This window comes from Pinus tabuliformis, chromosome 6 (assembly GCF_031772625.1).
Source record: "Pinus tabuliformis cultivar Carrire ecotype Pingquan chromosome 6, CPIR1, whole genome shotgun sequence".
NCBI classification, from domain to species: Eukaryota; Viridiplantae; Streptophyta; class Pinopsida; order Pinales; family Pinaceae; genus Pinus; species Pinus tabuliformis.
The window spans coordinates 1,767,133,839-1,767,160,762 of NC_142292.1; the positions used below are offsets into that span (position 1 = coordinate 1,767,133,839).

The 26,924-nt window shown below is 37.8% G+C and overlaps 1 protein-coding gene across 1 annotated transcript in view; it reads left to right on the forward strand.

Annotated features, from left to right (window-relative positions):
• Nucleotides 1-7,072: 7,072 nt before the first annotated feature.
• The window catches only part of LOC149266021 (disease resistance protein RPV1-like), a 59,017-nt gene continuing 39,165 nt past the window's right edge, over nt 7,073-26,924 (forward strand). The window contains exon 1 of the mRNA XM_089406826.1: nt 7,073-7,904. Coding sequence (XP_089262952.1) covers nt 7,354-7,904 — 551 coding nt within the window. The 5' untranslated portion in view covers nt 7,073-7,353. The remainder of the gene's footprint in view (nt 7,905-26,924) is intronic.

The following is a 26,924-nucleotide window of genomic DNA, read 5'->3' on the forward strand; positions in this document are numbered from 1 at the left end:
ATTAAGGGTTGATGTGGCCTAGGTTGGGTGTCATCTCTGTGTGATTTTGACGAGTTAGATGCCCCTAGATTGAGATTCCTCAAGAAAATTGCACTTTAAAAAGAAATTGTGATTTCTCAAGAAAATTACACTTTAAAAGAAATATATATATATATATATATATATATATATATATATATATATATATATATATATATATATATATATATATATATATATATATATATATATCTTTTTTTTTTAAATATTATTGAAATATACAGTTTGTGATCATTAAATATCACACACAATGTTTAAATTTAATATTATATTAATACATGGTCCCTTAACCACCCTATGCCTTTATTTTTTTTCCCTTGGAAAAATCGTAATTTTATTCATTAAAAATGATCAAAATTACATGTTGTAGATGCTAATGAACATATGCAATAATAGCATGTTCTGATTTCTCAGAATCCATAAAAGGCTATCTATTCTTTCCTACCTTTCTTCTTTTCCACTTTTCGCCAACCACCAGTATGGGGAGTGGATGTTACAATAGACACTTGATTCTCATTGGTATTAGTTTGACATTCTTTGTCAGAATCAGATCCCTCAGATCCATGAATTCATTTGCTGCCACTTATTTCTTTCCCTGATGTGTGCTTCTCATACTGCTGCGAAGAGTTGTTGGGCCTCTGTGTTAATGACGAGCTGTGATCTGTCTTGTCCTTCTGTGGGTTGTTTTGTACTAACTGTACATTATTGTTTGTAATGTTTTCAGTTGTCTCTTCTTCATCTGCTACTTCTTCTCTGATCTCAATGCGTTTCCAACCTTTTGGCTTTTGGGATTGCTTCTTATTTCTTTTGGGATCTTTTTTAGCTTGTGGGCATGCACTATGAAGATGGCCTATTTGTTGATAGCTATGGCAATGAAATGCCATATTTTCATAATCAAGTGGTTGAATCCACTGTATATTGTTATGGACCAGTATTATTCGATCAGAAAAACCTTGACTCAAATCTACTTCAACACATATTTTGGCAAATGTAACTATGCCTCTTGAAACTCTATCTGCATCAATCTTGAGAAATTTTCCCAGTGAGTTCCCTATTCCTTCTAATACTTTGTGATGCCAGAAGTGTAGTGGAAGATTGTGTATCCTAACCCATACAAGCATTTTAGATACCACCATAGTGGTGGCATCAAAACCTGGGAACCAAGGGATCATGAAAAGTCTTGCATTGCCCCAGAACCATGGTCCCTCATTAAGGGCATAATCCATGTCTTGGACTGTGTCAAATTTGACAATAAAATACCCCTTGGAACATAGATGAATATCATAATTCGTTGTCCATGTAGAGAATATCCATTGGTGTAAAGCGTCTGATTTAGGCCAAAAACCATTAAATCTACATATGACTACTTTGGTATGAAATTCTGCATAAATTTCATTTACCTCAGGCAGAGTGACTGTCATGGCTAGTATCTCAGAATTTTTTCTCCACGATATAGGGTCTAGGTAGTTCTGTAGGTGGTGCTGGTTTAGTTTGGGCTTCCTTCCCTTTGACCACATCTTTGAAAGATCCTGTGCCCTTTGAGCTAATTTCGGAGCATCCCCCGCGTAGATGGAGATTGAGGATGATGGTCAATTCTGAAGCAATGCCATAGTCCTGTAGTGTGTGATTATCCTGTAGGATTTATCCTGAATAAATAAAACTTTGCAGACTTACCAATATGCCTAGCTGATTTTGGATTTCGCCCTTTAATTCTTGTATCTGCCTCCCCTTCCAGATTCTCTTGCAGACAATTCGACCTTGCAGTGTTCTGATGAAAATTTGTATTAGATTCAACGTTGTGTTGGGTGGATCTATCCTTGACGAAGCTTGATCTGCTGAGAGGTACTCAGGTTCTATTAGATCTGGTCGAAATGGACCCCCCTCTATTACTTGTGTCTTCAAATCTGGGCCAGTATAGCCTTCCTGTACGATAGGCTGTGGAGGTTTCTCCTTGCTTGATCCAAAAAGGCCCTCATCAAAAGCAATCCCAACGTTCTTTGCTATTTCTATGTACTGCTGCTTGTTTTCGATTTGGTGGGAGCGTCGATACAAACTCCTATCGACAGATCTAGAACAACTCTCATTTCTTCCAAGTGCATGGTCTTGTGGGGTAGGGATTAGGCTGTGTAAATCCCCAAGCAGATCTTTGGAAACTATGACAACAACATAAGGTTTCTCCTCTACAAAGCTCTTTCCTTCTGCATCCACTATGTACCAGATACTAAATCCATTGTGGGAAGCATTGATAGGGCTCGATCCAGAATAAGGGCCGAGACTAAAGAGAAACTCCAGATCTGGCTGAGGCGAGGGCAGATTTTCCTTTTGTGGGAGTAGATCCGTTAGATTTTTGTCAAATCTGTAAATGAGCACGTGTTTTGGTGAGATGGAGATCTTCCCGAATCTAACCCGAACCAAAATTGTGCATGAGTTGGGATTTCACTCTTTGGTCTATGAGCAGAGATCTCCATTAATATTCTAGCCAAGACCATTAGGGCGATCTGGGTTGTCCTGTGGAAAACTCTTGTTGAGACCCGTGATTCCGCATTCGAGATCATATCTTGTTCTTTTCTGGTAGTCAAAGTGATGACCCCAATATCTTCACCCACAATGCTCTCTGTAATGTGGATTTGGCGAATCTCGGAACCATCAGATTTGAAATCCCTACTTTCATGACCAACGAATGGCCCATAATCCCTAGATGTAGCTCGTTTACCTTGACGAAAACAGACTTCTTCAAACTCGTCTTCGCCATCGCCATGCCGAAATTCTTATCAGAGCTCTCTTGGTTCCCCCGACAATGTTTTTCATCACAACCGTATGCCTTTCATTTTGAAATCATGATAATTTTTTTCTAAATTATTTAATATATTATAATTTTTTGTATAAATATTAAATTGATATATGAATGTTTTTTGTTTATGTGATAAGTGATTTTCCCACGTAAGAATCATACTTTTAAAATTTACAATGATATATAGTGTATCCCTCTAAACTTAATTTTATGATTTTTTGGAATAAAACACATACTATTAAGTGATAAGGTTTTTTTTTTAATAGTTTGAATTTAAAATATATATATATATATATATATATATATCAGAGAATTTATATTAGTGTGAAAAGTAAATATTTACAATGTTAATAATTTTTATTGGTGTGTCACTAGGGAAACCAAACCAGTAGCATAAACTCAAAATTTTAAGATTGTCTCTATTGTTCATGATCTACTGAGGTGATAAGACAAAACAAGCAAAGAAAAAATGTCTACACAAAGAACACTACATAAATTGAAAGACATTATCAAACGGTTGGAAAATAAACTATGAGATTGAGCATGAACCATATACTCTCTCATTGAATTGAATTGTGCGCCTAATCTAACAAATGGGGATCACTATTAGTATCTTATGTTGAGGGATTTGTGACTATGATTTTCTTAGTCAACTGTGTGACCTTCATGTTAATGATGTCTATTTTTTCTATGAGCTAGGCCATACAATGATACTTTCTTGTTGAGTGTCAACCTGTTTCTAAGAACTCTTCCCATAAGAGTTTTTGTGTGCCAATACAGGTTGATATTCTACATGTAAACAAATTCTCTGGCTCTAGTAGAATTCCGTACATCAAAGATCCAATTTCTAGTCTATTGTTCCACATGTGTACTTAGCATGAACTTGTGAGCTTCTCTGACTTGCTCCTCTATGTCAAAGATTACTCTCTGGACAAACTTAGTGATGATATCCTTGTATATTTCTATGGTTACCTTGGCAAAGGATTGTGCATGAGTGCCTTGCGGGGTTGGGAGACTATAGACAAGAGAGGGGGGAGCCTCAAGTCTATCTCTTCTACCATGTCGAGAGGGTCTAACTAGATGATGCCGCGCCATGTTAGTGAATGGAGATGTGATAGGAGAAATTGAGGTGGGAGGGACGAATCAAAATAGAAGGGAGTGAGTAGTGATAAATAAATGAGGATTGATTGAGGGATGAAGGCCTAAGAACAAGGGATGAAAATAGTCAGGGCTGGACCAAAACAAGAGGGGGAGTTAGCAATATGATCAACTAATACCAGGGAAGAAACAAGAGATAGGGAGGGAAACCATAGAGATACAGGCGAGAAGTAACCTCCTAGATACACAGGGCCGAGGAAGGGGATGGAGGTCTAGAAACCAAAAGAGCTCACAGAGGACAGAAAAGTAGACATAAAATGTTGTTGATTCGAAATATAATTGTAAGATAAGAGTAAGAAAAAGTGAAACTTGAGATAGAAGGTCCCATGGAGAGGATTGACGCACATGAGTGAGAAGATCTGGAACTATTGATATGGATGGGGGTAATTAGATCCTTTGTTTGCATGCTCTCCATGAAATGGCGCTAACAATCTATAGTTGCAAAGCCCTATTGTATCCTGCCATGGCTGGTGGATTATAAATGGATTTAAACACTTCCTCTTCACTGTGTTATGGCTTGTCCCCATTCCTCTATATAATGATCATGCTTCGACCTATATTCTTCCATAATTGAAACAATGTGTCCTTGAAAGTGCAAACCATAACACTAGTGTACCTTCCCAACTCTTTGCATGCTTCCTCTCTATGCTGGTGCAACAAACACTAACTTACCATCTTTTTTTCGTCCTTTGCAGCAACGAGATGGCAATGTAGGCCGCCATGTCGATGTATCCTACTCTCCCTATAACTTTGCGTTATCATCACTTAATCTTTTTTTTTTTCAAGTTTATTCTACTAACTAGTAACATTGAGGGAGATACTCAAGAGGTTGGTAAAGAATGAGTAAAGGCATTGATACACCATGAGGCTTAGTTCTAGTCATTATTGAGTATATAATGTCTTTCACTATATTATTTTACCTGGACAAATCACTTTGACATGCAATATAATTAACATGTCTTGGCACAATCCTTTGTATGCCCATTGACCAACCTTAAGGTTTGTTCTATCTCTTGTAGGAGTAAATGTTTAGTAGACTAGGGAGATATGGGAAATTCTCTCTAGAGTTAGGCAATTGTGTGTTGATAATTTTTTAATATACCTTGTTTTGTTGTCCTCTCAAGCCAATTGTTTGGCAAACAAATTGTACATTAAGAGTTCAAGGTTGTAAGCTAAAAATTATACATTGGATAGACAATAAAAATGACAAGACTAGAAAAGGTTATGACTCCCAGCTAGTATGTGCCTCTCTCACTAACGGGATTGTTACTTCATTATAGCTTAGTTTATGGCTTGCTATGCTCCTTCTTCCAATGTCTTTATGTAGACTTCTCTCATATGGATTTTGTCTATGTTCCTATAGCATGTTTCTCTCCCTAATTGTAATGCATTCTCTCTAATGACAAGCCAATAGGTGGAAATTTCTATGAACTACCCTCATTTTTGGAATAAAACGTAACTTGAAACTTAGTCTAGTCACAAGCATGAAATGATCCCATATTCATTACAATGCTATATCTTGAATGTATGATAGGTTAAAATGCTCTTTCAATCCCTTATTTCATCTATTTTCTTTCATAATATTCCATTGATCCTAATCAACCATGGTATTGTTATGATAACTACAAGAACTAATAAATAGACATGACCATAACCCTAAAAGAGGACCATCATAACCATAAAAGAGGACCACTTGTCATAAAACAAAAATAAATAAGATTAAAGAAAAAAGAAAATGAACATCCATTACGGACAGATTAAAGGAAAAAAGAAAATGAACATCCATTAAGGACATTTTTTTGTAAATATTGGATTTATGTTTTATAATATTAGTTTCTTACTATATTGGAGAAGAGACAATAAATAAAAGTGACCATAATCATAAAAAAGGACTAATTATCATAAAACAAAAATAAATAAAATTAAAGAAAATGAACATCCATTAATGACATTTCTTTGTAATATTAGATTTCTTACTTCAATATTGACCACTCTTTTTTGTGTTATTAACTATATATTAAAAATCAAATAAAATTCAATGAATTATATTAAAATGAACATCCAATAATAATATTTATGTGTGATATTGGATTTTTTTATGTGTGATATTGGATTTTTTACTTCTTTAGCAATTGCTTTTGTGCAATTAACTGTATATATATTAAGAAATCAAATAAAATTCACTTAATTGTATTTTAAGAAATCAAATAAAGTGATATTGGATTTTTTACTTCTTTAGCAATTGCTTTTTGTGCTATTAACTATATATATATTAAAAAATCAAATAATAAAATTCAGTTAATTGTGTTTTAAGAAATCAAATAAAATTCAATGAATTGTATTATGAAAATAAACGGCCATTAATAAAATATTTTGTTAGTAACTCTAACACGTATCCACATTCCGTCGTTTCCGGTGACAAAAGTGACAGGTAGCTGATGGTGGAACTCTTAATTATTCGGAATATTTCAATCAGGAACCTCCGGGAATGTTCCAAGCAAGAAACTTGTGCTGATCCCCACCTTACTAGTGTTATAAAATAAAATTACAATACTGGTTGAGATCCAGCGTTTGGCCAAAAGGAGCGAGCCGTGGGCTGCAGCTTCTTGAAGCAAAAATAAATAAAAGTGGCCATAATCATAAAAGAGGACCACTTATTATAAAGCAAAAAAAATAAAAGGAAAGAAAATGAATATTCAGTAATGAAATTTCAATTAGAAGTAATTTCAACTACCCGCTACCAATATTGATACGGCAATTTAAATGCTGATTCTAGAAACGGTTGACAAAAGAGCAAGTTTCTTCATGAGGCCACCCACCGAATTGATCTCCAAAAACTTCTCCATCTTGTATAAATGTCAGTTTAATGAATAAATAAATGCAAGTTGTGAGTTGTTTGTATGTGTTTTCTGATCTGTGCCTATGCCTCCTCTCTCTGTCACCATCATGAACCAAGAAAAATCAACAATAAATTTGTTTATATTAATGCCTCCAACACGTATGCACATTCTGTCCTTTCCCGTGACAAAAGTGAAAGCTAGGTTTGGAATATTTGAGTCAAGAAACCATGTGCCAAGCAAGAAAAATAGTTCTCATGATGGTGGAACTTTTAATTATTTCGAATATATTTCAATCAAGAAACCTCCAGGAATGTTCCAACCAAAAAACTTGTTTCCTGTTACCTTACTCGCTTTTTTGGGTTGTAAAATAACATTACAACACTGGTTGAGATACAGCACATCCTTTCCACCCATACTGCGATACGCGTTTGGCGAGCCGTCGGCTGCAGCTTCTTGCTTTCAGTTTTCAATTATTCGTTTTACTCATTGTCTCAGCCGATCAGTCCATCCATTCATCCTTCTGCAATGGCAAACCTACCCACAGCACCGCAACAGAAGCACGATGCTTCATCATCTTCTGCCTCCACCTCTTATCCCCGATATGATGTTTTCATCAATCATCGGGGATCGGATGTTAAAAACACCTTCGCGTCCCATCTCTACCAGCGCCTTCGTGACCATGGATTGTGGGTGTTTCTTGACAAGCCTGAACTTGAGCCAGGACACGAATTCCAGTCTCAAATCGAAGCCGCTATTCGAGTGGCTTCTGTGCAAATAGCAATTTTCTCTCCGGCTTATGCGGAATCGAAATGGTGCCTCGATGAACTAGTTCTCATGATCAAGTCCCGGGCACCTATTGTTCCGATATTTTATAATGTAGAGCCTTTCGAGGTCAGGTGGAACGACAAAAAAGGAGTATACGCTGAAGCCCTGAAGAAACTCGAACAGAAGACCATAATCGACCCTCAAACTAATAGAGAGAAGCCACGGCACGACTCCGCTACCATTCAAGGCTGGAGAGATGCTCTTTCTCATGTCGCCGACATAAGTGGTCTCGAGCTGAAGACCTTTAATGGGTAACGTTCTGCTGTCTCGCGTCCGTACACATATTTTTAGGAGGAAACTTTTTATTGAAAGGAAAAAGTAGTATATATATAGATTGGAACATTTTTCTGTCTTTCTTCTTTGGAAAATTGCATACAGGAGACTGAAAACTAATCAACATACTTTCAAAAAACCTATATCTTATGAGATTGTATTTCTTTGTTGAACAAAAATTCAAAAGTTTATTGCTGCCTATCTAGTGGAAGAGAAATTCTATTACATTAGTGCATCCAGTAATCAAAATGAGACCCTGGCATGTCTCTCCTTATGAGTAGTTGACGCTAACAGTGTTGGTCATGACAACCTGTTCAAAAAACTGAAAAGTAAAACTTACTTGTTTCTCGATGACTGCCTCTTTTTGAAAGTAAATTAGCAGTTTCTCGATGACTGCCTCTTTTTGAAAGTAAATTAGCAGACCAGTTTTGCTCTCTGTATATGTGGTCAAAGTTTACCTGCTGGAAAGTTCTTATTACAATTTTGATGCGCTTCATCCCCTTAATAAGAATAGGCAGTCTGAACTCGTGGCGCCCCTTAACCCACTCAATAATGCCTTTCGCATCCCCAAAGATCTGAATCTTTTCAATTCCAAGTCATTTGGCAGCAATCAACACTCCCCACAGGGCTATTATTTCTGCTCTTTGTTTGTGCCCTCTCCTCCTTCCCACCAGAAATGGTAGAACTTAGACAATGCTTTATATATAACCATTCCACAACCACATTTTCTCGTGCCACTTGCTCCATCCAAAAAACCAACCAGATATGTTTGCCATAGATCCCTCAAAATTTTCTCGTGCCACTTGCTCCATCAAAAAAACCAACCAGATATGTTTGCCATAGATCCCTCACTTTTGGAATCATGTACATTTTACTTCCCTTCGTCGGCCCTATCTCATTGTAGTAGGTCACCATCTTGTTAATGTTCTCATGGAGCTCCAGGCTTTTCTGATCAAATAAGATTGCATTTCTTCACTGCCATATAGTCCAAAAGACGTGTAATGGATGTTGGAATGGTAATTCCAACTGCAGGCGGACAGGGACAGCGATTGCAGCCGACTCCGTCAGCACGCTGCATCCAAAGACCACCGAACGAAACCATAAAACCGTCCAGATCATATCGGCATATCGGCAAGTCGGCATATCGGCAAAATGAAGTGAAGGCATTATAAAGGAGCCTTAGTGTTTTGCGATAAGCGAACGCCGATATCGCATCGGCAAAGTCAAAGTGAAGGAGTTATGAGGAAGCTCTTGTGTTTGCGATGAGCGATCGCCGATATCGCATCGGCACATCGCTATCGGCAATGTCATAGAGTCGGAGTCTTTGACATGAGAAAAGTTGCGATGCGATGCAAATAAAGTCAATGGTTAAAGTACAAGTCAGAAGCAAATAAATTTGACGTGAAGTAAAAGTTCCCTTACCGCCAGTAAATGTCAGTAAAACAGTAAATGCAATTTACTGTGGGTTGGTAAGTTTTGGTGAAGTTTTTAATTTCATTTAAGTGGGAGTATGGGCACAAGTAAAAGCCGGTAAAATCATTTAATTTTCATTTATTTCTTTTACGGAAACATGGCAAATTTAAAGAATGGTATGGGCAAGTCATCGCCCTATCTTTAATTTTTTTTGGTATATGTTTCTAGTGAGTGCTCATTTTTGCAGATGAGTGAATTGCACATGAAATTAAAAATGTGAATGATAACACACAGCAGTGTGTAAAAAGATAGAACCAGGTGATGTAATTTTGTGTAGGGAAAAACCATGTGTGGTTTTGCACAGCAGTGCATAAAGGAAATGGTGGAGCATTGTAAAACGAAGGTGCAGTAAAAGCGAAAAACCATGTGTGGTTTTGCACAGTAGTGCATGAAGAAAAGAAACGAAGTGGAGCGCATGTGTTTTGAGTAAGTTTTTTTTTATAGGTTGGATTTGCATTGAAATGCAAATGAAAAGAGCGCTCAGGTATTTTTTGAGATTGTGAATGTAATGTAAAGATTACTGTATGTGTAAAATATTTTCACAGCAGTATGTGTAAAAATAGTTTTACACCAGCAAATGTAAAAATGGGTTTTACTGCAGTAAACCCAGCACAGTAATTTCTCAGGTGAAAACAGAGCTTTTGCTGAATGTAAGTTTTCTTTGAAAATAGTTTTCTTTGAAAATCCCTCTGAGTGAAAGAGGATGAAGTTTGTATCAGGCTTTGTATTTTAATCAATAGAAATATTTTTATGGCTATGTAATACTCTGTTATGAGTAGATTTGTTTTAAAAGCTTCTCTGTGCACAAAGGTCCTGGAACAGTGGAAACAGAGCATTGGCTCTGTGGTGTTAGAATGTCTGGTTTTGGTATTTCCCATTTAAAAATACCCAACAGTGGTATCAGAGCTAGTCCAGGCTCTTTGATGGTGACAGAGCAGGTTCATGCTCTTTGAAGACTCAAAGAAGCTGAAGGAAGGTGTGGTTGCAGCACAGAAAGCTTCTCCAGCAGTGTGAAGTTTCAGCCAAAGGGATTCAGGTATTTCTCAAGTTTTTGAGTTATTATTGAAGGAACAGTCAGTGATTTAAAAAACACAGTCAAGTATTTGAAGCCCAGATAAGAATGGCAAGGTCAAAGAAGAAAGCCTCCAGGCCTGTTAAAAATGTGTCTCCCCCCTCTACTAAACTAGAAGGCAATCCATTAGAATACATTTTATTTGAAACCCCAAAGCTTGATGGAAACTTTGATGTATGGAAAATAATGATGAGGGCTTTCCTAATGTCTGAGGGGATTGAAGTCTGGGAGTCAGTGATTGATGACAGCAAGATGGATAAAGAATCCATGGAGTATGATGCACAAGCAGCAAAACTAATCTTGGATGGACTCCCTGATTCTGTGAAGAGGAATCTAGGAAAATATACATCAGCAAAGAATATATGGGACAGATTGCATGACCTTCATGCAAAGGGAGCACTCACCATGACAATGAGTCAAGAAGAACCCATCATAGAAGATGAGAATGAAAAGCTTGACCTCATCAAGCTTCAAGTAAGAGAAAGGGATGAAGAGCTTGCCAAGCTCAAGAAGGAGCTTGATCAATGCAAGAGGAAGCATCATGAAGAAGTCATGTCTATGACAAATCAGCTGAATAGTGCAAAGAAGCAGGCAGATGCCTTGACAAGTCAACTTGAACAAAGGCACATGAGAGTGAGTAAGCTTGTAGAAGAGATTGGACAGTACAAGGTAGAGGTCTCCTCCCTTAAGTCCGAACTACAAGAAGCCAGGAAGCAGGCACAAGGAGCTGAGAAGAAAATGGAGAGCAGTCAAGCAGAAATCTCCAAAATGAAGTCAGATATTATCTCCTTCAAAGTAGTAGCAGCTGAAGCTACTCGTAGCAAGGAAGAAACTGAGGGACAACTAGCAAAGAAAAATATTGAATGTGAAAAGTTAGAAGAAGAGATTGTCCTCCTCAGGAAGAAGGTTGAAGGGATGAACAAAATGATGAAGAGCTCTCAAGCTTTGGATGACATGCTCAGCTATCACAGATGTCCATTTGATAAATCAGGACTTGGGTATGTAGCTGAACCCTCAAACAAGGATGAGGATGCTTTAAGCAAAGGAGATGTGAAGAAGCCAGAAAGAAGGTATGATGCTCCTAGTTCCAGCAAAGACAAGGAGAAAAATGAAGGCTGCAATAGAAGAGATCCTGCTCCAAGTAGGAAACCAGCTCCAAGAAGAAATGTAGCTGATGTCAAGAAGGCAAGAGGCAATGGTGATCATCAAAGGATCTCAAGGCAGCAAGGCTTCAGAAGTACATCAAGGAAACCTCCATCTCCCAGGTACCAAAGTTCATTTTATGGTTATTGTTATGCTTGCTCAAACTTTGGTCACATGGCAAAAGACTGTAGAGCATTTCATGGAGATAAATGTAGTGGTCTTCGACAACCTCCAAGAAACAATTTTAGAAGAAGTCATGAAATGTTATTCATGAACAATGTTGAATGCTTCAAGTGTCATAACATTGGGCATATGGCACGTGACTGTAACTTGACATGGGCTCCTATGCAAGCTAGACCCATGCAAAAGAAGAAAGTTACACAAGTATGGAGAAGGAAGGAAAGGCAATCTGAAAACCCCTTGAACTCCCCAGTGGATCTAAATTTATTCTGAGAAAACTTGCCAAAAGAAGACAAGCATACATTAAAGGGGAGCTTGTAATTTTTCGTTGCTGGACTGTATTAACAGTCATTTGTTGATGGAGGATGTATTGCAGCGCAGCAGTTGCAAATGAAATCGTTGTTAATCCCTCTAAAAGGAAATATGCAGCAGTGATGAAATCAGCAATGTTTTTGCTTTGTGTTTATGCAATATGCATAGAAATGCACGAAGGAAGAAAAAATGGCAGCGCTGAAATGTAAAGAGCAGCAGCGAGATAATAGAAAAATGCAAAGCATGGAAACCCTCACAGCAGTGGGAAGATAGAACACAAAACAGCAGTTTGAATTTTTTTTTGTGATGCACATGCATTGAAATGCATAGCAATGGAAGGTAGTTTCCTTCTATGTAATGTGATAGAACATACTCACAGCAGAATGAGTGTAATGCACAGCAGATGAAATGTTTTGTATTGGGAATGAAAATGCAAAGAAGTGAGAAGAAAATGAGAAGGCAAAACGCAGCAGAGCGTAAATGCCCAGTGGCTGAGAATGCAATGAAATTTCTCACACAGCAGTAAAACAAATGTAATGTTTTTTCTTCATATGCAATGCAGCATGCAAAGAAATGCATAAAGAAAAACAAGGACAGCAGATTTTTAATGCACACTCGATGTATAAGAATGTGTGTGGCAGCAGAAAGCCAAAGGAATTGCACAACAGTGTATTGTGTAAAAAAATGAAGACTAAGATTGTGTGAAGCAAGGGTGCATGAGAAAAGGCAGCAGCCTGTGTTATTTTTTTTGTGGAGAATGAAGTGCCAAGAGTATGGGCACACAGCAGTATGATGAAACAAAAGGCAGCGACAGTGCAAATTGCAGAGGCAACGCAGCAGCAAATAAAAACCCAGGGATGACAGTCTATGGTTATGGGTATGGACAGCAGTGAATATGAAAAAAATGCAGCAGCAGGAAGTTATGGACAGCAGCATGATGGCAAGAAGGAGAAGCACACAGCGATGCAAACAAGAAAGATGCAGCAACATTAAAGTTTTGTTGAAGGAATGAGATGTAATGGACAGCAGCACATGCAAAAGAAATTTTCCTTACAGCAGTAAAGGTAAATGTAATGAATTTGTTGTTCATTGAATTGAAATGCAATATATGCAACAGCAGTGAGTGTAAGAAATGTTTACACACAGCAGTGTAAATTTGTAAGGTGGGACAGATTAATTGTTCCAGAAAAGACAGAGTATTTTGTCTTTGAAGAATGCACAACAATGCAGAGTTTGCAAAGAAATGTAAGTGAAGTGCAGCAACACAACAGCAAGTGTAGACACAACAGTGTGGGGTAGACGCAGTAAAGAAGATGGCACAACAGTGCAGCAGAGAATATTCATCAGCATAAGAGAACATTGTAATGAGTTTTCACACACAACAGTGCAACGATTGTTTGTTTTGGAACTGCATGTAAAGCAGTGTCTGTTTGTAATCCCTCTGTTAATGAGGAAGGTGCTTTTCAGCACAGTCATTTGGTGAAACCCTCTATTAAAGAGGAAGGTGCTTTTCAGCACAGTGTCGTGGTGAATCCCTCTATCAAGAGGATGATGCTTTTCAGCATAGTCATAGGTGAATCCCTCTGTCAAGAGGAAGGTGCTCTTCAGCACATTGTTATGGTGAATCCCTCTGTCATGAGGAAGGTTCTCTTAAGCACAGTTTTAGGTTAATCCCTCTATTAAGAGGAAGACAACATTGTTTGTTTATGAACTGCATCAGAAGCAGTTAGTGAATCCCTCCATGTGAGGAAGTGCTTGGGTAAGATTGAATGCCCAGCAGTTGAAATTAAAGGGGAGTGTTGGAATGGTAATTCCAACTGCAGGCGGACAGGGACAGCGATTGCAGCCGACTCCGTCAGCACGCTGCATCCAAAGACCACCGAACGAAACCATAAAACCGTCCAGATCATATCGGCATATCGGCAAGTCGGCATATCGGCAAAATGAAGTGAAGGCATTATAAAGGAGCCTTAGTGTTTTGCGATAAGCGAACGCCGATATCGCATCGGCAAAGTCAAAGTGAAGGAGTTATGAGGAAGCTCTTGTGTTTGCGATGAGCGATCGCCGATATCGCATCGGCACATCGCTATCGGCAATGTCATAGAGTCGGAGTCTTTGACATGAGAAAAGTTGCGATGCGATGCAAATAAAGTCAATGGTTAAAGTACAAGTCAGAAGCAAATAAATTTGACGTGAAGTAAAAGTTCCCTTACCGCCAGTAAATGTCAGTAAAACAGTAAATGCAATTTACTGTGGGTTGGTAAGTTTTGGTGAAGTTTTTAATTTCATTTAAGTGGGAGTATGGGCACAAGTAAAAGCCGGTAAAATCATTTAATTTTCATTTATTTCTTTTACGGAAACATGGCAAATTTAAAGAATGGTATGGGCAAGTCATCGCCCTATCTTTAATTTTTTTTGGTATATGTTTCTAGTGAGTGCTCATTTTTGCAGATGAGTGAATTGCACATGAAATTAAAAATGTGAATGATAACGCACAGCAGTGTGTAAAAAGACAGAACCAGGTGATGTAATTTTCGTGTAGGGAAAAACCATGTGTGGTTCTGCACAGCAGTGCATAAAGGAAATGGTGGAGCATTGTAAAACGAAGGTGCAGTAAAAGCGAAAAACCATGTGTGGTTTTGCACAGTAGTGCATGAAGAAAAGAAACGAAGTGGAGCGCATGTGTTTTGAGTAAGTTTTTTTTTATAGGTTGGATTTGCATTGAAATGCAAATGAAAAGAGCACTCAGGTATTTTTTGAGATTGTGAATGTAATGTAAAGATTACTGTATGTGAAAAATATTTTCACAGCAGTATGTGTAAAAATAGTTTTACACCAGCAAATGTAAAAATGGGTTTTACTGCAGTAAACCCAGCACAGTAATTTCTCAGGTGAAAACAGAGCTTTTGCTGAATGTAAGTTTTCTTTGAAAATAGTTTTCTTTGAAAATCCCTCTGAGTGAAAGAGGATGAAGTTTGTATCAGGCTTTGTATTTTAATCAATAGAAATATTTTTATGGCTATGTAATACTCTGTTATGAGTAGATTTGTTTTAAAAGCTTCTCTGTGCACAAAGGTCCTGGAACACTGGAAACAGAGCATTGGCTCTGTGGTGTTAGAATGTCTGGTTTTGGTATTTCCCATTTAAAAATACCCAACAATGGAAGCTATCTCATTGTAGTAGGTCACCATCTTGTTAATGTTCTCATGGCTATTTTCTGATCAAATAAGATTGCATTTCTTCACTGCCATATAGTCCAAAAGACGTGTAATGGAAGCTATCTCATTGTAGTAGGTCACCATCTTGTTAATGTTCTCAGGGAGCTCCAGGCTTTTCTGATATATTCCAAAAGACGTATAATGGAAGCGCACGATAATCTTGCACTTTGCTCCCAGCAAACTTTAATACATCTGTACGTTGCCTGGAATTGTATCCTAGATACTAGTTTGTAATGGTCCAACACCCCTTCCCATAGAGGGAGACTATAAGGGCAATGAAAGAAAAGGTGGAGATTGTCTTCATCTCCCTTCATACACATAACACAGATACCTGGTCCTTCAAATCCTCGCTTCTATAGATTATGCCAAGTCAAGATTCAATTATGTATAGCCAACCAACTAAAAACTTTGATTTTATTTGAAAGGATCCATTTCTAGATAACCTGATAACCTGTGGTCCTTTTCTGAGTGTGCCTCCCCAAGACATCTCGTCCTCTTCATCATTTATTGAGATCCCTGCGTTCCGGAGAACTGTAATACATTCTCCCCATTCCTTAGAAAGTTCCTCCGGTAATTCCAATTCTTCTGCCTTATACCATGCCTGAAGGTCCATATGATGAGGCCTATGGATTAAGATCTGATTAAGATAAAAGACCCCTTGAAATGAATATGATTTAGAATTTGGATACAGTGGTTACCTTTTATACCGCTGATAGCATCAAGGCCGATCTTAATCATGGAGCCATCTCCCACAGTCCACCGCACGTGGCACATGAGGAAATCCATCTTCAACGGGTCTAGCAATAAGTGACCATCGCGTCAGGTGAATTTTACCTTTCATCTCCCCATTATGGGCCCCTGTCCAAATGAAGCACCCCATAATAGAGTGGATCCTTTTAATAATTTTACAAGGCAACAGAAAAAGAGGCATCCAATAAATTGAGAGGTTATGCATAACCGATTTGAGCATAATCAAATTTTCGCCCATAGACATATATTTGTGTTTCCAGCAATCCAATTTTTGGTTAATTTTTACTACCAACCATTCCCAATCCTTATTTCTATATCCCATCGATTTTAATCTGAAACTCAAGTAAGTGATTCCCTCTGCTACATAGATAGAAGTCATTAATTTTTACTACCAACCATTCCCAATCCTTATTTCTATATCCCATCGATTTTAATCTGAAACTCAAGTAAGTGATTCCCTCTGCTACATAGTTAGAAGTCACCCCGGAAAGTCCACAGATCTCCTTCACCATTGTATCCTCACAACCATTATGTATTAATTTAGACTTAGACTCGTTCATATAAAGACCCGAAGCATCCCCAAAAGTCTTGATGATTCCAAAAAATTTTACCACCAACCATTCCCAATCCTTATTTCTATATCCCATCGGTATTAATCTGAAACTCAAGTAAGTGATTCCCTCTGCTACATGGTTAGAAGTCACCCCGGGAAGTCCACAGATCTCCTTCACCATTGTATCCTCACGACCATTATGTATTAATTTAGACTTGGACTCGTTCATATAAAGACACGAAGCATCCCCAAAAGTCTTGCTGATTCTCTAATATTCCGACCAAACACTGGTGTTTTTCTGCCCTCCCAATAATAAATCATCCGCGAACATTAAATGAGTTACATGCAAGTGCCCGACAACTTTAACCCCTCTAATAATACCTTTGCCCAGAGAATCACCAATTTTCCTACTCAGACTATCAATCACCAATAGGAAGAGCAATGGGGACATGGCACATCCCTGCCTCAAACCCCTGAGAAAAACTGGGAGGGAAAACCATTTATAATCAAAACGAAATTAGTGGATTTGATACACCCCATGATCTAGTGAACATTCATCCAATTCATCCCCATTTTGATAAGATCAACGTAAAAAATGCCTAATCAATGCAATTGTAGGCCTTTATCAGATCTACCTTTAAAAATTCTCAATCAATGCAATCGTAGGCCTTTATCAGATCTACCTTGAGGAGATAATAATCCTGGAGTTGATGGAATGTAGCATCTCCTGGGCAATGCCTATTGCATTATGAATATGTCTACCCTCCATAAACCCTAATTGTTCATGTGAAATAAATCTCGACAGAAAGGGTTTAATTCTACGGGCGATCAGGTTAGATATCATTTTGTAAATCGAGTTACAAAGGGAGATATGCCTATAGTCCCCAAAAGTAGATGGATTCTTCTTTTTCGGAATCAGAGAAAGAAAAGTGGCATTTATTGCCCCCGAGATGAATCCCCTCAGACTAACTTCTTCTGCCACCGCCAGCAAATCCGGAAGGATCAGGTCCTTGAAGTAGATAAAAAGCTCAACCCCTCAGCTGTCCGAATCCTCTCAGACTAACTTCTTCTGCCACCGCCAGCAAATCCCGAAGGATCAGGTCCTTGTAAGTAGATAAAAAGTTCAACCCCTCAGCTGTCCGGGCCCGGGCTTTTTTCCTTCGCACTGTCCTTTAAGGTCCCTAATAGTTCTTCGCAAGTGAAGACTTGTCCCAAAATTTCATTGTCCTCCTAAGAAATCAATGAAGAAACCAACTCGATAAATTCTGCTTGATCCCCATATTCCTGATTTTTTGCCATAAAGTGATCTCTGAAATGTGAAATGGCTGCTTGTTCCAAAGAGGATTGAGAATTCAAGATATTCCCATCAGAATCCCAAATCCTTCTGATAGAATTATGTTGCTTCCTCAGGTTAAATTGCCTATGGAAATATTTAGAATTTTTATTCCCAGCTTGGATCCAAATAGCCCTGACTTTTGTGCCTTATGTCCTCTTCCTGGGCCTGAAGAATGATGTTCCTATGACCCTCCAAAACTGCGATCTTATCACGATATAAAGCCGAGAAATATAATGGGACCAGATTAAGGTATATCAGCTCTTTCTAACTCCACTAATAGAATCTGTTCCTCCCTCCTTTTCGCTTTCATCCATCTCCGAGATTCAAATTTCAGCAACCGAGAATTAAATTTGAATGGATATGCCCACCGCCCCTCCATCCCTTTCCACCTCAGCGCTATCGGAATATGGTGCGATATATCCATTGGGATGATATAAGACTCGACTTCCACCATGTTATTAAACAGGGTCTTACTTACTAGAAAATGATCAATCCGCTTGGAGATGCCCTCCCCTCCAATTCTCCCGTTCTTCCAAGTTGGAGCCATTGTATCTGGGATTGCATCAATCAAAGCATTGGCGTCCATCATTCCTTTAAAGAAAGCAGAAAGTGGATCTTCCGTGGCCTTCGTACCCCAGATTTCTGATGGGTCCAATGTGAAATTTAAATCCCCCGCCAGTATTAATGCGGTGAGACTTAAAATCCCAGAATTAGCCACTCTATTCCAAAAGCTTTTCCGCCCATGATACAGTGCATATGTGTTTAATATTCTGATCCTATTGCTCGAACCCTTCATGTAACCTGTTAAGAGAATACCTGCACAAGTATAGAATGCGTTCAGATCAAAATGACGTGGATTCCACATCACACCCAACCCACCTGAGATACCTATCGCATTTGTTGCGCAAACAACCCAGTCAGGACAAATATTTAACATGACCTCCCAACCTCTGTCAACCCTCACCATCGTTTCCTGCAGTAGTATCATAGACGGCTGGTATAATCTAATAATACCCCTAATCGAGATGATTTTGGGGTAAGCTCCCAGTCCCAGGATGTTCAGAGAAATAATGGTCATGGGGACAACCCAAAGACGAGGATATCCCCTCTAAGTACCCGAGTACCATCAAAATCCGAGATAGAGACCGAACCAGCAGTGTAAGATGAATCGATGGAAAAACACGAATCACCAGGGATGAGAGCCGGATGAGAACTCGAAGCTGTCAATCTACAGTCAGTGACTTTCTTGTATCGAGGGTGACGTTTCTTCTGATGGGTCACGTTCTGGAAATTTGGCTTATGTCCAGAAACCTCCGAGGGCACAAAGAAAGACCGTTTGATGACAAGTGGTTCCATTTCCTCGGCATAGTCCAGAACACCGATTAGTTCCCGGTCTGGAGATAGGGACGCAACTTTCTCCACTTCCTTTTCAAGGACAGACGAAGCAGGGTTTAATAATTCTCCAGAAGGTTCAGAACCCACCTTCAAGGTCGGGGCTAACCCACTCTCGCCAGGATGGGGAGTATGGAAACAGTGATCTAGCAATAGGGAGGAATCTAAAGACCCAGCACCCGAGGATGGGGTGATCAAACCCCTGTCAACCACCCGAGGATGGGGTGATCAAACCCCTGTCAACCCCAAGGGAAGAGGTAGAGACTACGACATCAACAGATGAGGCGGGACCGAGCCCATTAGACCGAGAATTTCCCGAAATATATGTATGCGAAATATTTGATACAAGATTGTCTAAAGGTGGCTCGCTAACAAGTTCAGAGGAATAAGCCGAAATACCTGGAGAAGCCCTAGAGAGGACCTCACTTCCTTGAACTGCACAAGTAGGCACCGATATGGCAAAGCCCAATAATCAATTTTCAACCGAATCTTATAACTGCTCCACTACACATCAATTTCTGCTAACTAACCTCGCCCCAGGTCGACTTCGATAACACCCAAGCCAAGCGCTTATCCAACTGACCAACAGAACTGTCATCCCAGAAATAAAATTTGCTAATCCTATTCCATAACTCCAGCGGTAAACCCGACAGTTTTGCCCGCAGTTGTCTATAACGCAATTTTTTGAAAGCCTTTTCGGCGGATTTTTCAGGTCGAAATCCGGCAGGAATTATTGGAATCGCAAGTTTGATGGCTAGTTTCTGCACAATGAAAGCGTCCCAGGGGTTTTTCAGGGCGCTGAATCCAAATATACAGTTAAAAAACCATTTTAACTGCAAGAAATCAAGATTTGACCTAAGATTTGACCTAAATTCTTCCGCCGGATTCTGTCACCGGAATCTTCAAAAAATCGCATTATAGACAACTCCGTTTTGCCCAAATCAGATTACGTCTAGGGATCTCCGCTAGAGGGTCGAAACTGGTCTTCCACCACTGCATTAGGAGAAACCCGCTACCGTTGACCCAAGGATCCCTTAAAATCCTGTCGGCGTTCTCCAAACTCAGGGAGTGAAAGCATAAACATCCGTTCAAAAGTTGGCTTACCTTCGGTCAAGTTCGCTTACCTTCGGTCTGTATCGGGAACCATCTATCTTCCACCCATTTCTTAGGTTTTTCACCCGACATTTTCAGAGGGTGCCACCGCCCTACCAGCGCCTTATTCCTGAGCCTTTCTGTACTCTCCCATAAATCATTATCACCCAAAACCAGAGGTGGTTGTGCTGTAATCGCCTCCAAAGTTTTATGTTTAGTTTTTGTCTCTCTAGTTCTCGTGAGAGGCGGGGATATCACACGCAATAGAACTCTCGGTGAATTGCAATATTTCTGACTCCCAGACAGAATACTGTTAATGCTGCCCGCTCCGCCCAAATAGTGATTTCGATCAAGGGCTAGGCAGTTGGTGACATCCCATCATGCATGCCAGCCAACTGTACCCCATCGCAATCCATAACCGAGAGGCGAGACACCAGTACCAACCCACCTCCCAAGGAAAGTACCGAGTGTAACGGAGGTGTCAAAAAGGAAATGGAAGGCCTTACAACAGCTAGCCACGCAAGCTTCAACTCCAATCGAGAAAAACGGACCACCTAATGAAGAGAAGATAGGTAGCATACGTCTACGCCAGATACGTCGCCACAAACCCAGTACAGAACCCATGAACTGACCTGGGATCAAAAACCCCACATAACGAAAAGGAGCAGATCCCAAGCCTAAAAAGGTCGCCCAGAAATCTCCTAGTGGATACGCCAACCTACTACTAGCCACGCGATGGGTACAAATATCGAAATATATTTTCTTCTTAATTGAAAAGGGCCAGAGCTATTTCCCCCTGTATAGCTCCATAAATGCTCCTTTACATCACTGTAGTACAAGGATGCTGACACACCTAAATATTTCTGAACAAACGTTTTTCGGTAAAAGCATACCATGGATAACTGCCATGTACAATACATAAAACCATACCATGCTATGCTATGTCTCTCTGGACGCGCATCTGAGATGTGACGCGCTGAGCATGCGTGTTACTCCATGTTAACCGAACAATTCAAAGTCAAATTCAAAATTTGAACTGGTGAACCCGCCCCGCCCAAGTTCGAAATTTGAACGGGTGAACCCGCCCCACCCAAATTCAAGCCCAAATTCAAAATTTGAACATCGATAATTGTTATATCTAACATTTCAAGTCGTCTGGCATCATGGTTCAAGGTGGGCACGAGACATACATTCAAAATTCCTTCCTAGTGCAGCGCATTACCGCCGGCGGAAGCCCTGATGAGAAGAAATTCAGTGGCGTGGGCATAAGCCTCATGGGCAACGACAACGCTGTAACGGATGTTGTCATCTTTTCCGCTGCTGTGGGGATTGCAGTGACAGGTTAAGCCAATATCCTCACAGGGGTTCACTGTTATAACAAGGCCACGGGCTTCGGAGGAGTTGGAATCAAACTAAAGCTTGGTGGATTGACTCAGACGAGGTGCATCGGTTGTTATTTGGATTATACCGCCATTGTTGTAGATGATCCTGTGCAGCTTAATATTACCAATAGTTTATTTATTGAGGATGCCAACGTGGTGCTGAAATCAACCCTTGCCAAGCACGCCAATATTCTTAGCCTCCGCATATTCCATAACCAAATATTCAAGAAATGAAAAGGCTTCCTGTTGTCCCACTATAAAAGGTTCGTCAATAAGCTTCATCTCTGCACAGCCGGTTAGAGCAGGACCGCCATGGGAACTGCTTGCAGAACGAAGGTTGTGCTTCTAATGTTTCCTTAATTCGATGAAGTTCATGTTGGAGGTTTTGAGTTTGTTCCTCTAATAGCTCTTGAAGTTGGGCAAACTCAACCATAGGAAACAATTTGAGATGCTCTTTGATGTGTAAAATCAAATCATAGATCTTCCTGCTGGTTTGATAAAGTTACACATGATTGGTATTGTGCAACGTCATCAAATCATAGATCTTCATGCTGGTTTTATAACATTACACATGATTGGTATTGTGCTACGTCGTGCCACCTATGATGCTTCTTGGAGAAGGGCATCCAAATATTTAAGCCATATACTCACAGTGGAACCCTTATCATTCTTGTTCTTCTTTATTGCCTGGCGGTCTCTCTAGATCTGCTTAACAATAGGCTTTATTTTCATTACGACATCTTTTAGAGGCACCAATTCTTTCCTGCAGCGAACTGCAATGTCTATGCGATCCATGATCTGTTGGATTACTTTGTCAATACCCACACCAATAAAGTTAAGAAGCTTTTTAATTTGAAGTTAGCATCTAGCAGTGGGCACATTTAGTTTTGTTTTTTCTTCGTTTTGATCGTGAGCATGAGCGATATTGATTTTGAAAAGTTATTCAATTTATAAATTAGGAGTAATATTTACAATGAGATTTATATATAAATTAAATTTGAGTAGGAATTAGATTTATATATAAATTAAATTTGAGTAGGAATTAGTTGTAGATAAAGATGTCCTCGTTGCCCAGAGCAAGCAATCGCAAACACTGTTTAGAGCCAATTCCCATTGCCTTTGTGGAGGCTTTGGAAAATAACGTCTAACACACAAATCACAAAGCAGATCAAGTCAGTAATTATATATATTATTTTGGTCTTTCAAAGAATAATAGTGCAAATTTTCTATGTGTTTTCTGATTCTTTGGTTTCATGTTTGAAATAAGAGCCAACAAATTTAATTTCTAAAAAGCTTTCAATTTTAATTTTAAATTCACCTTTAATTTCATTTCATTTTAAAATTTAAAGCTTTGAGGTTTCACGTTTGGAATGAATAATGGATGGAGAATTGAATTTCTGAAAGCTTTCAATCTTAATTGATGAGGGAGAATGTTTAGAAGATTTGTAATTTGAAGTGAGCATCTTCTAACCTCACGGAAAAGAGTGGACACATCTCGTTTTGTTCTTTTACGTCATTTTAATCCGTAGCGTGAGGAAGATCGTTCCCTTTAGAAATTAGGGATAGCCCGAGGGTCGAGTTAATGTATACAATGATTATTATATATATTCTAAATTAGAAAAAGAAAAGGGTAGACACATTTCCAAGTCATTTCCAATTTGTGATTTCTAATTTGAAGTCTACAATGATTATTAATATATATTCTGATTTAGAAAAAACAAAGTGTCAACACATTTTAAGTCATTTCCAATTTGTGATTTTTGAAAAATTATTCTCTGTGCCCATCCTTTTGCCTTTCTCATTTAAAAAGGAATTATAATATACAAAGGGATTTAATGCAACAGATTTGGAAAAGTTATTCCATTTTCTTGTTAAATGAAATTTCTGGCCATGTTATTCCTTTCTTTTTTTTCAAATAAAAACATGGTATAAAATTAAGTTATTCTATTTTCTTGTTAAATGAAATTTGTGGCCATGTTTTACCTTTTTTGTTTTTTTCAAATAATAACATGGTATAAAATTATATTGAGGTTAAGAGTTATTTAGTTATTTTTATTTTTAATTACATTTAATATAAAGAATTAAAATTAATGTAAAAATTTATTTAAAGTTTTTTATTTATTTTTAAATAAGGAGCATAGTTTAAAATTGTATTTAGATTAATGAGATATTTCGTTATTTTTAATTATGTTCAAAATAAAGCATAAGGAATGATAATTAATGGATATATTTCATGAATACCTATAATAATTATGTTATATCTTTTAATATTTTATTAGAAATAGATATTCAATTGGGATTATCTTACATGCTTCACTAGAACTATTTTGAAAAAACACCCTTGAGCTTGTGGATTATTTCTTGGAAGCTCATAGCTAACCAATTTCTACTCTTTTTTTTTTAATATCTTATTATAAATAATCAATAAATAATTTACTTAGTATTTAAGGCAATTGAGTTATGAATTAAAGTAAAGGTGTAGATTTAATTATATTAGATATGGACATTTCTTTCTCACACACACGCGCGCATGCACACACACACATATCATTTTCTTTTTGTTTTTTTTTTTTTTAATTGAGAAATGCATTTATTTTGACAAATGGAATGGTTATGTTTATTATATTTCTTTATAAAAATTATTATTATATAAATTATGAATTAAAATAAATGTAATGATAATGTTTTTAGAAAATTTATAATATTAGATTTTGTAAAATCGGATGGATTTTATATTTTACATCTAAATTAATTTCATATTTTTTATATTTTGAAATATCTATAAAACAAATCTATATTAAATATGGAATGTAGAAAATTGTACACATATATATTAATTTTTCCATAATTATATGGATTTTGAATTATTTTTAAATGATATTTTTTAAGAAGAAAATATAAGATAATTGTTTGTATTGCTGCAATATTTCCATTTAAATGAGGAATAAATACGTAAAAATTGTGGACAAGGAATACAATTGTGAGGCTAATTTCACAAAGAAATATGATTGTTTTTTATTTTTAAAATAATAAAATTAGAAAAAACCAAACCTTATATGTAAAGAATTTGTGCAACATTTAAAACTATTAACATAATGAATATTTATATTTTTTACCATGTAGAGCTCACTATGAAGTAAGTCAAAATATAATCTCTCAAGGTAACTATCTAGTAGCTCAAAACATAATTTTTTGTTCTATTTATAAGAGAAACATTCATTATTGGATTTTTACATTAATAATTTTATGGCAAGAAAAATAAAATATAAATTAATATCTCTTTTACAAATTACAAATTTGTTATTTATATAAACACATATATGTATGCTTGCAATTTCACCAATTATGAATATTTGTAACATGTTGTATTAGTTCAATTATGAATATTTGTAACATGTTGTATTAGTTTGTCTAGACAAAACATATTGAAGAAAAACATGTTATTATGTTTTATACATTCATAACATTAAAGGGGCCGACCTCCAAGCCCGCCTAGACCCCGACCTCTAACATCAAGGTGGGACTAGTGCCAAGGAGAATAGAGGGATTAGAATACCATTAAGAAATTTGTTATTGTTGATTGGGAGAGCCGCCTAGGCATCGTTGTTGAAGGACCAGAGTTCTAAGGCACCTCCTGGTGGTTCAAGATTCCTCATAAGCACCTGAGTGATTCTTCCCAAATCAAATAGGTTCATCAACCAGAAGCTTCCAGTGGTTTCTTCAGCCTCATAGGCAAATCTTGCTCTAAAAAACTAATCACTAGTAAGCCCCCTGGGAGGCATTTCACTATGCAAAGAACTTCATCTCACTTTCAAGAGAAGAGAGACCATTAGCAACAAGGTTCAACACTATTGTCAAAATGTCTATGGGTATACGTAAGATATGTTCATATATAGAACTTGTGCATGTACGAAAGATGTGTAACTATCTATCCAGGAGCATTTCAAAAATGTCTGAAAAATACAATTGAAGGACAAAGAGAACTCCCCAAGCTTGTTTCATCACAATCTAATCAAAACCATTGTCCTTTACCAGCTGGCACAGAAAGGTATGGCTTGGGAAGCCTTTTTGGAAATAGCCCTGAAATGGCATGAAGAAAATGCAGCATCTCAGTCTCCTAGTGTGCCAAAACAACAAACAGAGGTGGGGTCCTCTAGCAAAATAATGGAGAAGACTCAGCTGCCCAAACCTGAGGTGACTAAAGTGTATAAGAAAGGACAAAGGCTTGTGTTTTCTTCTCATGGAGATAAAGGGGCCAAGCCTTCTTCTTTGACCAAGTAGGAACCAACAGCAAAAGAGAAAGACACAGTTGAGCATGAGTTTGAATTAGTTGATTTAGAGGTTGAGGATCAAACTTCAAACATGCGACAAACAATAAAGGATAAGGAATATCAAATCGAGGCACTAACAATCAATTTGGAAAGAGCAAAATATGTCATGTCATTCCTTGAACAGGAAAATAGTTAGCTCAAAGCAAAGGAGCTAATCTTAGAAAAGGAAAAAACCAAGTTATTCCAGCAAGTTGGAAAAGGCAAGGAGATCATAGAATCAAGCGAGCCTGAAGCATCAAAGGGGAAAGGAAAGAGGAAAAGACCAAGAACAAGAGGCCTCAATAAAGCTTTGCAAGAAGAGCAAGAACACATTCTGTTGAATGAAAACCTTGACATAGAGGATAGGATTACCCTTGAGGTCCATCAAGACAAGGAATATTGGCTCAATAGGGTAAATGAACACTTGGAGAAGCTCCTTGAGAAGGAAAACATGGATAATTAGTTGCTCAGACACATGGCGCGTAGATCCCTATCATGATCATAACTACGCCCAACACGTTGTATTCAGTGGATCAACGCTATTTGTGCAACTATTAATCTCCATATCCATTTAAATTTTAGGAATGGTGCAACTATTAATCTCCATCTCCATTTCAATTTTAGGAATGATTGAAAAAGGGTTAAAATATATCCTTTATGTTCTATAAATTCAACATATTAATATAAATTCAATAATATATCATTTCAACATAGTGAGTAGGCAGTTAAAAATGTTAATATTTTTTTTATGTTAGGCCTACCACCTACATATCTCCTCATAATGA